General features: G+C 40.4%; 1 protein-coding gene across 1 annotated transcript in view; it reads right to left on the reverse strand.

Annotated features, from left to right (window-relative positions):
- Positions 1–11257: 11257 nt before the first annotated feature.
- The window catches only part of LOC148040389 (uncharacterized), a 51992-nt gene continuing 46317 nt past the window's right edge, over positions 11258–16932 (reverse strand). Inside the window, exons 3-6 of the mRNA XM_087699085.1 lie at positions 12338–13059; positions 12121–12255; positions 11970–12014; positions 11258–11854 (exon numbers count right to left, since the gene is read on the reverse strand). Coding sequence (XP_087555211.1) covers positions 11714–11854; positions 11970–12014; positions 12121–12255; positions 12338–13059 — 1043 coding nt within the window. The 3' untranslated portion in view covers positions 11258–11713. The remainder of the gene's footprint in view (positions 11855–11969; positions 12015–12120; positions 12256–12337; positions 13060–16932) is intronic.

Here is a 16932-nt window from a genome sequence, read left to right on the forward strand (position 1 = left end):
CTTGTATTGCATAGCCCTAATGCTTCAGACATAAACTTATAAACTCCTCATGTAGCCTTGTACTACAGCCTCTGTACACTTTGTGAGGCCCCTGCTAATCATAGGCATGTCCTAGATTCGAGTTTCTAACATTCTAGAGTGATGTGACACCAACATATCCCAAGCTTCAATGGCCACCATGTGTCCTTTGTGTTCCAATGATGAGAAATAGTTAACAAGAAGAGGGAAGGCCTCACATATCTCTCACAAAACACCCCTCCACACACATACACACACACATGTGCATGCACACTCACTCACTCACTCACTCACTCACTCACTCACACACTCTCTCTCTCTCTCTCTCTCTCTCTCTCTCACACACACACACACACACACACACACACACACACACACACACACACAGAGCTAAGGGCAAAGGAGTGGTTGCAAACATTGAAATATGGAATAAACATATTTGACATGCAAATGTGTAATAGTTGAAATTAATGCAATCTAAAGGGTTGGTTACAAGATTGCTTGCTTTTAGAGTTGCATAATTTCATAAAGTATATGAAGGATGATAGTTTTGTGAGTAAGAAAAAGAACCTTTTTTACATGATAGAGATATGAGTAGGAATATACTTGATGTTGTATATATAAATGTTTGGGGGCCTACATAATGTATCTCTTGGTGAAGATAAATATTTTATCATATTTATTAACGATTGTTCAAGAATAAGGGGTTACATGCTATTAAGGACCTTAATTGTAAACAATGAGAATTGAAGTAAAAATAGAAGGTTCATCCTTGTCAAAAACTTTCAAGGCTACTATTGAAACAGAAAAAAACTTGAAAGTTAAGTGCTTGAGGTCAAATGGAGGAGGAGAGTACCTCTCTAAATAGTTCAATGACTTCTCGTTTAAGGTCTTATTTGATAAAGAGACAGTTTACTTTCAAGTATACCCCACAATAAAATAAGGTTGTAGAAAGAAAAATTAGGCATATTTTCTATATTATGAATAGAACTTCTACAACTGCAATTCATGGGATGAACCCCAAATAATGCTTTACAAACAAGAAACTCGATGTGTCACACTTGAAACTATTTGGTTGTATTGTATATATTCATGTGCTGGAAGAGTTACAAAAGAAGCTTGATCTAAAGGCTAAAAAATATATTTTTATTGGATACTCTTTAGAGAAAAAATGATATTGTTGCTATAACCCTATCACGTGTGAGTTCAGAGTGAGTAAGAATCTTTATTTTTTATGAGATGAGCAGTCGGTATGCATCTGGTGGTGAACATTGAATGATAATAATGATCATGATAGTTATGTATAGAAAGAAAAGAATGAATGAAGTAGCCTTAGTGGACTAGAAACATCATATGCTACTACATCTACAATTAGCCCTTAGGAGACTAAGAAGCATCCCCACATCTTTAGATGCATCTACAAGTGTTGCAAATAAAGAGGAAGGGAAGAAGAAAGTGACAAATGGTAATAATACATCTACTAGTCATTTGGGGTTTAATAAAGTTTCGAATGGCTAAGAGAGTTTGTATGATGAGCTTGGTATTTTTTCAATCTCAAGACAGCAGGTATACAGAGAGCATATGTCTAGCACGGTCAAATACCATGTTAAAAGATTTGGTTTTGAAGGTTATGCAGCTCACCATTATACTTATATGGTAAAGGTGGTTGAGAATGTTGAGCACACTTATTTTAAGGATGTTGTTGGTCATGCTCATTGAGATGTAGCAATGGATGAGGAGATGGTTGTATTAGAAGCCAATAAGACTTGGGATTTACATTACCTAAGGGCAAGAAATCTATTGGTTGTAAGTGGGTGTGCAACATTAATTGTAATACAAATGGCTCAATTATAGATATAAGGCTAGGCTGCTTGCAAAAGGCTATGCTCAAATATATAACATAGATAATGAAGAGACATTAAGTCTAGTTGCTAGGACGGCAAATTTTAGATGTGTAATTGTTTTGACAATAGCCAAAGGTTAGAGTTTGTAGCAAATGGATGTGAACAATGCCTTCTTATATGGTGAATTGCAAGAAGAGGTGTATATGGAGGAGCCAATAGGTTACAAGGATTTAGAGCACCCACATATGTGTGTAGGTTAAAGAATATACTCTATGGGCTAAAGCAAGCACCTAAAGCATGGTTTGACAAGATCTTGTCAGCATTGGATATTATATTTCCAATGTTAATCATTCACTTTATGTGAGAAAGGGAGATACAAGTTTTATTACTAGCGGAAGTATTCTGGCCGTTCCCACTTAGGACCGACCTGAATCAGGGTTTTCCCTAATGGTCATTTCCTAAACGACAACTAGTATCAAACCCTGAGCGAACTACTTTACGCAGAATTGCCAGGGCCGAAGCGGATTCACGCTGCACTTGGTTCAAGGAGAATGGGAAATGAGAGGGATGCAAGGCTTGACCTCTGTACCATAAGGCATAGTCCCATTCCGTTCCCCTAAAACAGCGTAAACCAAGATTATTATAACCTAGACTCTAGGTCAGCGCCCTTATTATTCATTCCCTCTGAGAATATCCCCTTGCTGTCCATTATGATTGATAAAAGTTCCCGGCCAACCGGGACCACCCATCCGTAGGATAGCAGACCCATGACCACATCCATCACACTTTCCTCAGATTGTTTTAGTTATCTAATTACCTACCACATTTAGTTGGACATGCATCAAGCAGCTTGCTTAATTAGCTTGTTAGGCACCGATTCCTTCACATAATCTTAGCACTTGACATAGAAAAGCAGTGTCAAACAAGTTCTTTTTCAATAGGTTATCATATTTATCTTTGGAATACATTCATAAAGTCCAGCCCCACACTTATCCATAATCCATCCGAAGGCTATCCAGCAATCCACAGGGATTACTAATCCAAGATTCCACCCGTAGACTAGTATGCAGGCCTCAAGATCCAATCCCAAGTCACGTTGGCCTCTTGTTCAGGGCCCGAAAGGCGAGGGATTTACGGCCAGAGCCCCCCTGGCATCCAAGTGTCCTCCTGCTCCAAGTAGAGCTCAACGGGAGAGCTCTCTCTCTCTCTCTCTCTCTCTCTCTCTCTCTCTCTCTCTCTCTCTCTCTCTCTCTCTCTCTCTCTCTCTCTCTCTCTCTCTCTCTCTCTCTCTCTCTCTCATTCATTCATTCATACATATAATGTGCCAGGGAATGACTAATGGATTGAACTTCCGAGGAGTCCTTAAGGTAGCAAGGCATAGAAAGGGGACCCATTGAGGGGCTGCAAGCATGCTTATGGGAGCCATTGAGCATCACACACACAAGATTCCTCTCTGCCTCGATTGATTGGGTAGAGCAATCGATCCGACCTAGCCCATTTTGATTTCATATGCTGCCTATGGAGTCCATCAGGCCACACACTCACGTTCTTGCACAATTTTAACGCATGCAGGGTGCGATAGCCCCCATCCTATGCTCTCAACCTCCCCCTCTTTACGCTTCTATGTTTTGTTGGGGCCTCGTTGGCTTTATAGCTCACTTCAGTCACAGTGATTGGCTCTTAGGGCAATTACACACTGCCCTTTACACACACGGTCCATAAAAACTACCATCCCTAGGAAGGTGGTTGGCCCACTAGTTACATCTCAAGAGTGTGGGGGGAGTGGAGGGGGTTTCAAATCCACACAACTAGAATCCTTGCTTCTTATAAATGTATTGCGATCACTGTGTGGCTTTGGCACAAGGAGATCCTGCACCCAAACTTGTCCACCACCTATAAAATGCAGGTTCAATGATATTTTACCATGCTCCTAGTTTTTTGCCACTACCTTGTCCATCTAAGGCAATGTGTAATGCGCCTCAGGCTGAGTCTATATGGTACATTTTCCATGCATATTTTGTAGGTAGAGACATGCTTGCTTTGAGTCTTCTTGCATGACTACAATCTTATCATCTCAATATTGGGGTTGGAACTCTTGGCCAACCAAATTTTGGATCATGAATGAGCTTCCACTAACCATATGAAATCGTCAAGATCAAGGTAAGCTAGAAAAGAGGACAAATAGGTACTTTATTGAAGTAGGAAAGCTATCATACATTATGTATTTACTAACTTAGGGAACCAAAGTTTGGATCACAAACGAGCTTACATTGGCACAACTCAAAGCATGACCAAGCAAAATCGCCAAAGTGAAGGTGGTGTTGGGATAAACCAAAGGCCAAAGGTCACACAAGCACTTTGTGTATAAGTACACATTGTACTATCATATATAAGTGAAGATGATGAATAACAAGGGTGTCATTGTCCCCACCAAAAACTTTGTGTGTGCTTCCTCTCTCTCACCATCTTTCTCCCACAGCTTTAACTTCACATCCCACCATTACTTTCTTCCGAACTAGTATTAGAGTGGCATTCCTATGCTTGCAGTGATCATGCATCATGAAAACATCTTCTTGGCTTGCATGGATTTTTGGCATCAGCGACAAGGGTGGCCATTTTCTTTTCTTTATTACTTTCATATTCTTATTCAACTTTAAAATACTAAGGTATCTTGCTTCATAAACCCCTTCACAGTGGCAATTATTGAATTGGTTATTTTGGAATAATTGGTCAAAGTGTATTCTATCCACATTGTAGCTGGAAAAATGATTACATTGGACACACAAATAGCTATTTATATGCCATTGTTTCCACGAGCATTTTATGCATGAAAAATAGTTAGAAAATTCTACAAAATTAAAAAAAAAAACATATCCATTGGGGAGTTCTTAGACATAATTTTGGCATTATTTTTGGGTTGTTTTGATGTTGCATTAGACATTTTTTGGCAACTTCCGTCTCACTTGAGTTACAGCCATATTTATCTATTTAGTCTTCCAATTGATAGTTTCTTAGTGTTTGGTGCTTGGCACACATTGTAGTTGACTATGGCTTCTTCTACCACTTGTAAAAACTGCATGTTCAACATGGAAACATTGGATGGTACAATTTCTTCCAATTGGAAGGAGCATACTTAGAACATATTGGCATGAAAGAGGTAGATCAATGTATTTCGATGTAAATGATAGGGAAAGTGGTGCTTTTGGAGTTTGGAAGAAGTCATGTGACTTGCATGTTGCATAAAAAGTATATTAGCTAAAGAAACTCATTGACCTTCACATGGAGAAGGGGAATTCTATGTCCAATCATCTCACTTGGTTTAATACTAATTTCAATCATCTGCCAACACAAAAGCTTACTTTTCATGGCTTAATGAAGGCTATGGTTTTGCTTGTCACCTTACTTGAAAGTTGGGGTACTTTCATAACTATCATCAGTAACTCAGCACTTGTGAGTGGATTGAGTAGTGCAAATGTGGAAAGCATCTTTCTTACAAAAGAGGTGAAAGAACAATGCAAGTTCTAAGAAGTCAAATGCACTTATAGTTAGAGGGAGGTTCAGTGCAAGGGGGAAGCTCGTGACAGATGGGAACTCGAGTAAGTCTCACACTAGAAAAGATCTAGAATGCTATTGCTACAACGAAAAGGGTCACATTAAGAAGGATTATTTCAAGTAGAAAAGAAAGAATAAAGGAAAGCTAAAAGGTGATGATGATGGCAAGAAAGAGGAGAAACAAAAAGAAAAGATTGAAGAGGTCAAACACCATAGGCAATGATGATGATGATGTGCTTTATATCTCTTCAGTTGGGGACACATTCTTAGTTGCTATTGATGATGGCATGTGTCAAGATTGGATTTTTCATTTTAGAGCATGATTTCATGTTATTTCCCATAGGGAATGGTTTTCCACATATGAAAGAAAGGGATGCATTCACTTGGTAAACAACTTTGCTTGATAGGGCCTCAGGACGAAACATCCCCCAATAAATAGAGTTGGTTCATCAGATCGATTCTATTGGGTTTTGTATGGGTTCGATAACATTGTTGGTGGGAGATTCCCACTTGTCGTTGGCTAATTGTTCTTCTTTTATACATTAGGAAGGTATGCCATGTACTAAACTTGAAGAAAAGTTTGATTAGTATTGCACAACTGGATGATTATGGTTATGGTGTGATCTTTGGTGATCATGCTTGGAAGATATGCAAATACTTTCTCATAGTTGCTAAAGGGCAAAAATTTGGCACATTACACTCTTTGCATATATATTGTAGCTTTCATGAAACATCCGTTCTGTATCACTTTGGCATTGTTGTTTAGTCCATATATCTATCATTGAAATGAAAGCTTTCACGTTTGTAATATCTCCCATTTTTTAACATTTTTTATATTGGAACGTGTGAGCATTGTATGTATAGTAAAGAGACTAAAGTGTCACATAAAAAGAGTGTTGGTACTAGAAGTTCTAAATGTTTGGAATTGGTTTGTAAAGATACATATGAAACTATGCTTATAGTTTCTTTGGGTGGAGCATCTTACATTGTTACTTTTATTGATGATGCCACTAGGAAAGATGGGTCTTTTCTATTCAAAAGAAGAGTGATGTCTTCAATGCATTCTAAAATGTATTGGCCCATGCAAAAAATTAGCCGAGAAAGAAGCTAAAATACTTGAGGATTGATGATGGTGGAGAGTATACCTCTTGTGTACTTTAGAACTTTAGCGATATGCATGGCTAAAATGAATAGGACTATCCAAGAAAGGGTTCATATTAGGATATCTATGTGTGTCTCACTTGTTGTTTTCAGGATAAACCTATTAAGATAGTTATTCATTTGATTAAGAAGTCATCTAGCAAGCCGTTGAATGGAAATATTCTAGAAAAGATGTGGCTTTGCAAGAGACCTTCTTATGATCACTTGTGGATGTTTGGATGTGAGGCTTACATGCATATCTCTAAGGACAAGTGAAACAAGCTCGATCCTAAATCCAAGAAATGCATATTCCTTGGATATGGTGATTCAAGTGAGACAAGTTACATTCTTTGGGATCCTAGAGTTAAGAACGTAGTACACAACCGTGTGGTTATCTTCAATGTGGATAATATGCATAAACTATCCAATAAGACATTTAAGATACACAAGGTAGTATTCTAGGAAGATGGACAACCACCATATGAGCAAAATGTACAAATGGTTTCACATGATATAGGGCATGGACAACCAAGAAATGGTGAGGTGGAAATACCACATGCAGGTGGGTAGCCTCACATTAGGTATGATAGATAGTTGGGACAACCAGGCGATTAGGTTGAGCTAAAATTGAGATGCTCTATGAGTCTCTAGATCACCAAAGAGATACGCATCATAAGTGGATTAAGATTATGCAATAACTTGGTTGCAGATTTTGGTGAGCTTTCATGTTATATTAATGCAATAACTAGGGATGACAATCATAAGTGGATTAAGATTATGCAATCAAATATGGACTCTTTGGTCAAGAATGCTACTTGAAAGCTAGTTTCTTTACCTAAGGGTAAGCATGCACTACCATGAAAATGAGTCTACAACCTGAAAATATCTCCATTTGATGCATTGCCCAAGTATAAGGCAAGATTAGTAACCAACGAATTGAAGCAAGAGAAGGGGATAGACATTGATGAGATATTCTCAGCCAAGAGGATAGCCTTGAATCAGTTGTTGTTGAGTAGAATGGCCAAGGTTCCTTATGCATCCATTTTGTCTTCACATTCACAAGAGAGATGGTCTCATGGGTCTTCACATTCACAAGAGGTGCAGTCTCATGGGTCTCTTCTTGTTGTAGCCATCTAAGATTTTACATACCACTCAAACCAAGTATATTACAGCCATCGACGCCTATAAGGAAGCAATATGGCTTAGTCCTCTAGTGGGAGATTTGGGTATTACAAGAAAGGTATCCATTATGCATTGCGATAGTTAGAGTGCCATCCAATCTACACATCAATCATCACAAAATCTTGTTTTTCATGCAAAGGCAAAGCACATTGAGGTGAACTATCACTTCATTAGGGAGATGCTTGAGAACAAGCGGATTGAGCTTGTCAAGGTCCATATGGATAACCTTGAAACTCTTCTCACAAAAAGTTTTCTCAATGCTTTGCACATTGCAAAGTACTAATGGGCATTGGATAGTATATTCACTTCTTATACTCCCTCAAATGAACATTGGCCTTTAAGTGAGAGGTTGTTGGGGGTCAAGGCCAATGGCCAAAGGTCCGAGCAAGACACCCTTAGTATAAATACACCTTGTATGATTATACATAAGTGAAGATAATGAAGAATAAGGGTATCATTGTACCCAAGAGAAACTTTGCATGTGCTTTCTCTCTCTTTTTCTCACCCTCTTTCACTCTCAACTTTGACTGTACATCACACCATTGCTCCCCCTCAAGTGGCAAAATAGAGGAAAAATGGGTAGTTTTTTGAGGCCATGAAGATATTGTACATAATATAATTAGTAACTCATATAGCTCTAGCAATTACTTTTAAAGTGTCGTGCCAATGGCACCTCCTCAAAGTGGATTGTAACAAGAATCTTGATGTGTGTCTCTTTGTCCTGTAAGTCTTAGGGCCTCTTAAAGAACATTCATACATCTCTCTCTCTCTCTCTCTCTCTCTCTCTCTCTCTCTCTCTCTCTCTCTCTCTCTCTCTCTCTCTCTCTCTCTCTCTCTCTCTCTCTCTCTCTCTCTCTCTCTCTCTCTCTCTCTCTCTCTCTCTCTCTCTCTCTCTCCATATTATATTATTCTATGATAGATGGCCCCAAGCACCAAGCATGGGATGCATTGAAAACTTTTATGTTTGGAACACGACACGCGGTATTGGTTGCAACCCTTACAATGTAGGTACTCTTTAACATTCTCAATAACCTACTAGTACTTGGGCTCATTTCAATAGGATTTATGTATAGCAAAATGACTTTCCCTTACCAAAAGCTTGTCAATATGTGGGTGGAAAGACATCATGTTCTTTGACCATCAACTAATAGTATAAGAGATGTTGCATAGTTGGTTGAGGCTTCTAAAGCTTTCTCGAGGCATTACCATTACAATTTTATCAAACTTTCTTGCAAGAAGATCTATTTTTTTATTGTATGCAACAGGTGACTCTTCAACTCAACTATCATTTGCATTAAGAGCGCTTAAATGCTTGGCCTATTTTCAAGAAAATGCTTGAAAGTTTGCCTTTGAGTATGGAGTATAACACCTTCAACAAATGGACCTCATTTAAAGCACTTGCAAGTTTATATGTCAAGTGACCTCTATGCAAGAACAATAAAATGAAAAATAGGAGTTGTTAGCTTGCATGATGCTTTGAGAAATAAAAATAATCAATTGCATGATTTCCTTAATAAATTACATTAAAAATCCCTACATTGATTCATCCTCGATAATATGGTTTTATCAAGGATCAAAATATATTCTCACAATGTCTTTAATTTTCAATTTGAGATTGATAATGCACAAGCACTTGGACATAGTGGTCATATTCCAACTTGACATAGAAAAAACTTATGATCATGTCCATTAGTCTTTTCTATGAACTAAAGTCTTTTAGCCCTCCGATGACTAATGTCATAAACAATATCAATCATGATGGCATTGCACAAATTATACTAATGGGTGAGTCTTTGAAGACATTGCTCTTTCTCATTTCTTGAGGCAAGGATCATCCCTCCCGACCCTTCATTGCTTGCTTTGGTCACTCATCCCATGTCTGATTTATTGAATATGCTTGCCTCCAATGGGGGTATTTTGGGTAGTGTAAAGTTTGTTCATCAATCATTGACTAATGACTCTTCCATGTTTCTCAAGGTTGAGAAAATAATATGACTAGATCTATGGCTTGGGATTTGTTTAGGTTAGCATCATGATTGCATATTAATATGCAAAAATAAACTCTTATGAACTACCCTCTAATGAATTTTTTTAACTTCAAATGGAAGATTCCTACAAGAATTATTACTAAATATTTGAGTTATGGGATGGATGTAGCACATTGGGTACAAATCATATTGATGATAGAATTGTACTCTAAAAATGTCAAGGATGGCCATTGTATGTTTGTCTTAAAGTAACACAAATTGGTATGGTGAGTATGATGTCCTTCCTACCATTGCTACATTGGACACAAAAATCATTGGATGAATTTGTGCAATCAATTCAATTTTTGCTTTGGAAGAATCAAGGAAATCAATTAAATCAAACTTAAGTAACTTGAGACTATATCACTATTGCAAAATGTGTGGGCGAGGTTTGCTTGTGTAGATGTCTAGAAACACACAATGGCTCTTCAATTAGCTCTCTTATAGGATATATACTTAAGAGCAATACCCTTGGGTTGAATTGTGAAAGCTTTTATTGAGTCATGTTTCGAAGCTTATTCAAAGATGCAAATATCACAAGTTTACAATTTGATCACACTTGATTTAAATGGAGAGTTATTGTCAAAGGCCTCCCTAGTAGTGACATGGCACGACAACACAAGACTACTGGTGGCCATTCTATGTTTAGTATTACATGTGTGGACACAACACCTCACTTTTATTTTCTTGCCTAATTACTAGACAAGTTATATCCATTGCCTTGGGCCAAACAATGGTGTCCACTCCATGGAATGAGTGGGATGAGCATGAGACAAAGGAGGCCAATGCTATGCAACACTTGTGCCTCAATGAGAATTTATTTGCATGACATCCCAAAGAATTACTATTCACACATGAATCTTAGGAAGATTACCCCACATTGACACACATTGCAACCACATCATTCTCATTTGTTTCTTGAGATAGATTGTCATTGGCACATCTAGTGCACTAGAAATACTTCTTTGACTCTTGGTCTAAAATTTATAGTCATATTGGCCACATTAGAGATTTTTATTGTCACACCTAACTTCCTATTATATCAATAGGGGTTGTTATCCACAATGTGACTGCTCCATGGTTGTTGACAGAGTTTTGGTCGTTATTTGTATACACGATGGTGCAGAATACTTTTATTGTTCCAAGGGCTTCAACAAGTTCTCTTTCCTACAGTCACACTCTTCAACTTTTTGGGGACTATTGGTTTTATCCAGTGGTGATTATACCTTTTGTGTGTTAGCTAAGATGGTTTCTGATACATCTAACTATTCTTTGATTTCAGAGGCCTTTATGGCAAAAGAGAGTGTGTGCACACGCACATGTAATGTGCAATTACTGTTTCACATTTCTAACCCGCTATATGTCACAGGCTTCTCACGTGAAAGTGCGCTGCACCCACCTCAATGTGCCCACCGTGTTCTATCCAACTGTACTGCACCTACTCCAATGTTCACTATTGATTCCCTATCTTTTGAAATAGACAATAGGCCTTTTCTTCCGTACCTTTCATTTCTTTTTCACACCTTCACATTTCATGCAAAATCTCAAGAAAAAACCTGACCACTTGTTTGACAAATGACCATAATCAACACAATATTTCAAGTGGTAGCCTAAGATGGTCACAATGCATACCCCTGATTCGTACCTGTGATTCTCTCCCATCTTCTGCAGCATTTAGAATATCACATGTCAAACTGGAAAAATTCAACATGATGCTATTATACACCGTAAAAACATTTAAGCTTTCACATGTATAATAGCATGTATCTGTGCAATAACATAACACAGACATTATGAAGAAATGACGGGGCATAAACCTTTGTTGCCCCCTCCTATTGCATACTGCTGCCCCTCTTGTCTTAAATACAACAATTGTGTTGAATTTGCCATATGCATTAGTTTCCCACTCTGATTATGTTACAACAAGACTTTTCATCTTGCTATGTCACTCTATCCCTTGGGTGATTTCAGATCCTTCTTGATGGAATCACCAACTGCCAAATCCTGATAAACCAAATCTGCTGCTGCTCGGACAGCTGCTGGTGAGCTATATTTCTTTTGCAGGGACATTAATAAAGAATCGTGAGACTCCTATTGCAATAACAACCAAAAAGTGTGTCACAATCACAGTCGAATATGGGATACTTCTGCTGCTATGTATGATAGCTTTAAAGGTAAATCACTGGCTTAGATAAATTTGGCTCACCTTCAACAATCTGACTTCCTCTCCAAGTGCAGCTGCTGCTTCCCTCTGATGCACAGGGTCAACAATGTTTAGCATCAAATCATACTGTGACTGATAAGAGGAGTCTTGATGTTACAGAATGCCAAATTCGGCATTTAAAAAATCCTCTTACTTGTTTCATCATTTCTTTTTCTAGATCTAAACTCCGTTGCTTTTCTTCAGCAAGTGCCAGCATAGCAGTTCGGCGATGCTGTTCTACAGCTTGAATTGTTTGATACAGTTTTTTAATGCGTCTATCCAGATCCAACTGTAAACAATACAAGTTTATCCATAAGATGCATTCATGAGCAGATTTGGTAAAACTACCTTGCTAATGGATTCCATGTTACCTCATCTTCTTCATGCCAATGGCTATGCCCACTTAACTTTGTAAATGATGGTCTCCGGGGCCTCTCATCTGACTCCTGCATATGAGAAAGTAAATGACTTGAATTTATTCGTCTGAAATGCCTTCCACTTGTAAATGACTGCATTGTGCTAGAAGTGGGCTCCATAGAGGACATTTTATCCTCAAATGAAACCAGTGGTTTCTCATCACTATTGTGTGGATCAGATGAAGGTCTATAGTCTGTTGTCCCAGTTTTCTTGGACATGGACAGAGCATCTTCATTAGTGGCAAACACTGACTCCACATCTTTCTTCAGTTGGTTACCACCATATTGGCCCCTCCTAGATGAAACCCTGAAATTCCTTCCAACAGATGGTCTGTATTTAGATCCTGGAGTGTACTGCCAACTGCCTCTTGCAGCACTAGCAGTGGGCAATTCACCTGTATGCACAGGGAACCGGAGTATCTTCTTATCACCATCGACTTCTAGAATAGGATATTTAGGAAACTCAGATATTCTCATCTGGAAATTTCTGTGTCCCCAATATTGTGGGCCAGAATTACCATACCACTGAGAACGTAAAATCCTGCGCTTAACAAACTGCCTGCGAGAAGATCGCCCAGCCGAATAAATCAGTCCAAAGGCAACTAATACAGCTCCGACCATGATCAAACCAATGCTGCCAATTGTCAAGTTGTCAAAGCGATGAATGTTGACAACTTCTGGAGAACCAAAAAGAAACCACAAAAATCAAATAGAACCTCAGCAGTTTAAATCTCAGGACAACAGTAAGGGAACTTCAAAAGACTACATGAAACTTACAAGACTGCACACAGTTCTCCAAAAAGCAAGTAGACGTTAGAAAATCAATTCTACACTCAGAAGGCATTATCTACCTCAGAAACTAAGGTATTTCTGCTGTGTACTGCAATGTACACCATATGTAACTACCAAACTAAATCAAAAACTAAGATGCAACCAAACTAGTTAACAGAGTGCAGTAAACTCAAGTCTCAGAGACAATTAAAAACAACCTCATGTATATAGAGAGAAAGATCATGCCCAAATTCCCAACATACACAAGTAATATGGGCCTGTTCTCGTCAAGGTTGGGCTCGTGTGTTATAAGTGAGAGTGGCATAAGTTGATGGAGAGCATGACAAATACATGCATAGAAGCAGATTCATTCTGATAATTTCAAAATGACTTCTGCGAAGAGCATGGACCAACAGTTGAGCATCAATTGAAGAAGTTGAGAGAAATGGCAGAGCACATGCTTAAAGGGAAAGGATTGGCTACCTTGTTTGGTTGTGACTGTTCATGACATGGCTCAGCTTTGATAAACCTCTAATACTTCTAAAGCCTTCTAAAATATATTCTGTGTACACCAGCTTTCCCACCTTGCCATAGTGGCAACAGCATCCGACATCTCCATGCTTTGGCATCAAAGGTATAGTCATCTTCCTTTTTCATCATGGAGCCTGCTTTACTATCACTTAATTGTAATAGGTAGACCTTCACCGAAGGATTGTAAGAGCATATGCAAGGCTTGCTTGGAAGCGAGCAACAGCAAGCATTTCCTAGAGAACCTAGAGGCCACCCTCCATGCCTCAAGTATTTGGACCTTGTTCTTTTGGATCTATGTGGCTTCATTCATGTCAAAAGACTTTTCTTGGTCCACATGTCAAAATGTACGAGGAATATATAGAATGGTTAGTATAGTGTAGCTAAGAGTTTGGAAATGAGAAGTTAACGAGCCTCTTCATGATTTTAAGCACTTCAAGGGCTCAAGTTTTTGCCTTGACAAAGTCAAGTTTTAAAGTTCTCAAAAAAGCATGTATTATACAAGTTTTGTAAGTTCGAAACATCTATGTATAGCCATGTTTCACATGTTTCAAAAAGGTTTCTATGTAACACCAACCCTCAGTTGAGGATGAGACTAAACGAGTTAGAAGAATCTGCAATGATAAGAAGGGATCATTTTCTTCGTGCAAGTTTGGGATTTGTAAAAGGGCAAAGGAATAAAGCACCAATTCTGTGTTCCTTAGGAGTCAGGACAGACTCCAGAGGCATAAAGCACCAATTCCGCATTCCTTACACCCCTTAACACAATGGAGTGGTTGGGGGGAAGAGCTGGGAAATTATGGAAATGGCAAGCTACATGCTACAAGGGAGACAGCTGAATCAGGGCAGAGCTTGTTGCCATTGCCATCTATCTTCTGACTGCAGCCACATTTCAGCCTTGTTGACAACATCAAACTTGAGGGCCCTCACAAGGTATACGGCCGTTTGCATCTCATGTACCTTTATGTGGTATATATGTCATATGCCACATGTGAAGAGAGAGAAGTTGGATACCATGTACAAGAGAAATATATTCAGCTTTAGGGTCATGGACCATTGTCATCAATCAAAATGTATGCTTTCGCAAGCATCCTTCAAAGGCAGCTAATCTTGAGCCCTCTACTTTCCCATTCTCACAAGGCAAGAAGTCCCCCTCTTTTTTTTTGGCAAAAACCTGTGGCACTAAGCTGAGGCTTGAGCATGGCCACTCCACACTTATTCCTCCTCCAAGCTTTCATACTCCCCTTCATCTATTTTGTCCATTACACAAGTTCCACCTACCCCTCCTTGTTCATCAAATATGATTCTACTCCATTGGTATGAACAGACCCTTATAGTTTCTAGCATCCAGTTTCTAAGTTTCTTTCCATGCCTCATTCAAAATAAGCAGTCACAGGGTGCAACTATTGCAGGCCTCCAGGACACTAAAACATCATCCCTACCTCCAAAAACGGGTGAAACACATCATGTCAAAATGAGACATTCCCTAAAGGGTCCCTCACAAGGGGGCAGGCATCTCCCGTTTCAGATGTACACTTGGCTGTTAGGGATGGCCAGATAAGGACATTTTAAATGTCCTATCAAGCGATCTTTTTCACTCCTGGATGCCCCTCCCATCAACAGCCCAGCTCTCTCTCTCTCTCTCTCTCTCTCTCTCTCTCTCTCTCTCTCTCTCTCTCTCTCTCAATGGGTAATTTATATAAATTGAAGAAAAAAAAGTACAAGATTACAAGTTGCAGAGTAACTCTAGGCCATCATGTATAAACCATGCACAACAGATTTAGCAGATACAAAGACAAGAGAACAAAGGGCATGCCTGAGCTAAACGGGCCATATCACAAAGGATCAAGAAGTATGAAGAGATTTTGTGGCATGGGCATGGGCCTTCGTTGCCAATGTCTCCAATACACCATCTTCAAACTTGCCTCCTTCGCAGATGCAGTGACAGCTGCATGAGTCCAAAAGGTACGAGTGGCAGTGAAAGACACAAAGAGTATACCCAAGTTCCTAAAGATTGAGGCAGGAGGTCACTCCTTTAGGCAGCAAGTCATTGTGACGGGGCAACCAAGGCAGTGTTTGCGTTGCCACAACTTTGGGCATCATGCAGCAGATTGCAAGCGTTTTGGAGCCAAGGCGACTCCGCCAACAAGCCCGCAGGTGAACACTGACAGCTTCACACGGGTCCAAAGACGACAAAGAGGGAGACGGCAGGGGGTGCCGTGACTAGCTCCTCAGACACAGCCTCGTCAACAAGGATCAGGAGGGCGAGCGACACCCCCCGGCAAAGCACTCCACAGCCTCCCCCCCCTGCCCGCCCCACCCAGCAGGACCGCAACCCCCCACATCCACCACCCATGCCACAGACTACCTCACCTAAGATCCCACAGCCCCCACACCCATCCCTCCCCCTCCACCTCCCATGGATCCCCCACCGACCCTGGCTCACAACCCTACCTCACCTAAGATCCCACAGCCCCCACACCCATCCCTCCCCCTCCACCTCCCATGGATCCCCCACCGACCCTGGCTCACAACCCCCCCCTCCTTCCAGGGTCACTAGCCCTCCCCCACACTCGTCATGCGCCTCTGAACACTCCACCATCCCTCGTTCCTCTTCCCCCCCACCACCTCCCTTGCCAAGAAACCCCCCTAATCCACACTCGGTACAGGTGATCCCCCCCGACCCACCCCCCCCCTCCCACACGATGATGAGCCACACACACCTACATCCTCCTCGTATCAGCAGTCCTGCCCCCCCCCCCCCCCCCACACACAGCCACCAGCTCATCTGCCCCTGTCGCCCACACCTTCCGGAGATGGGCACAACTATTACCACAAGAGTTCTTCCGCAGTGGCCCGTGGTCTTACCTGAGAGTTGCAGAGCGTGGAGAGTTCCCACTACCTCTACCCAGTGTACAGAGTCACAACTCTCAGCATGGCTAATAGATGCATTGGTAGTACCACCTGGTGCATCTATCACCCCCATGGTCCGCCCGAGGGCCACCATGGGAGATTGGAGTTCGCCGTCCAGGCTTGCGGCAAAGCGTACTTGTATGCCCCATAGTTCTTCATCCTCATCTCAGCTTCCACACCGAACAGATGCCTATTCAATCAATCACAAGTTTCCCCATGAGCTTGCACCTAGCATCTTGGAATGTGAATAGTCTCCACTACAGTGGGGCACATGGTTCCAAGAAGTTGATTGTTTGGCAGAAGTTGCAGCCGGCCCTTGTGGAACGGATAGACATCTT

Source organism: Lygodium microphyllum, chromosome 2 (assembly GCF_053477565.2).
Source record: "Lygodium microphyllum isolate KBCC chromosome 2, Lygodium_microphyllum_v1.1.10, whole genome shotgun sequence".
In the NCBI taxonomy this organism is placed as follows: domain Eukaryota; kingdom Viridiplantae; phylum Streptophyta; class Polypodiopsida; order Schizaeales; family Lygodiaceae; genus Lygodium; species Lygodium microphyllum.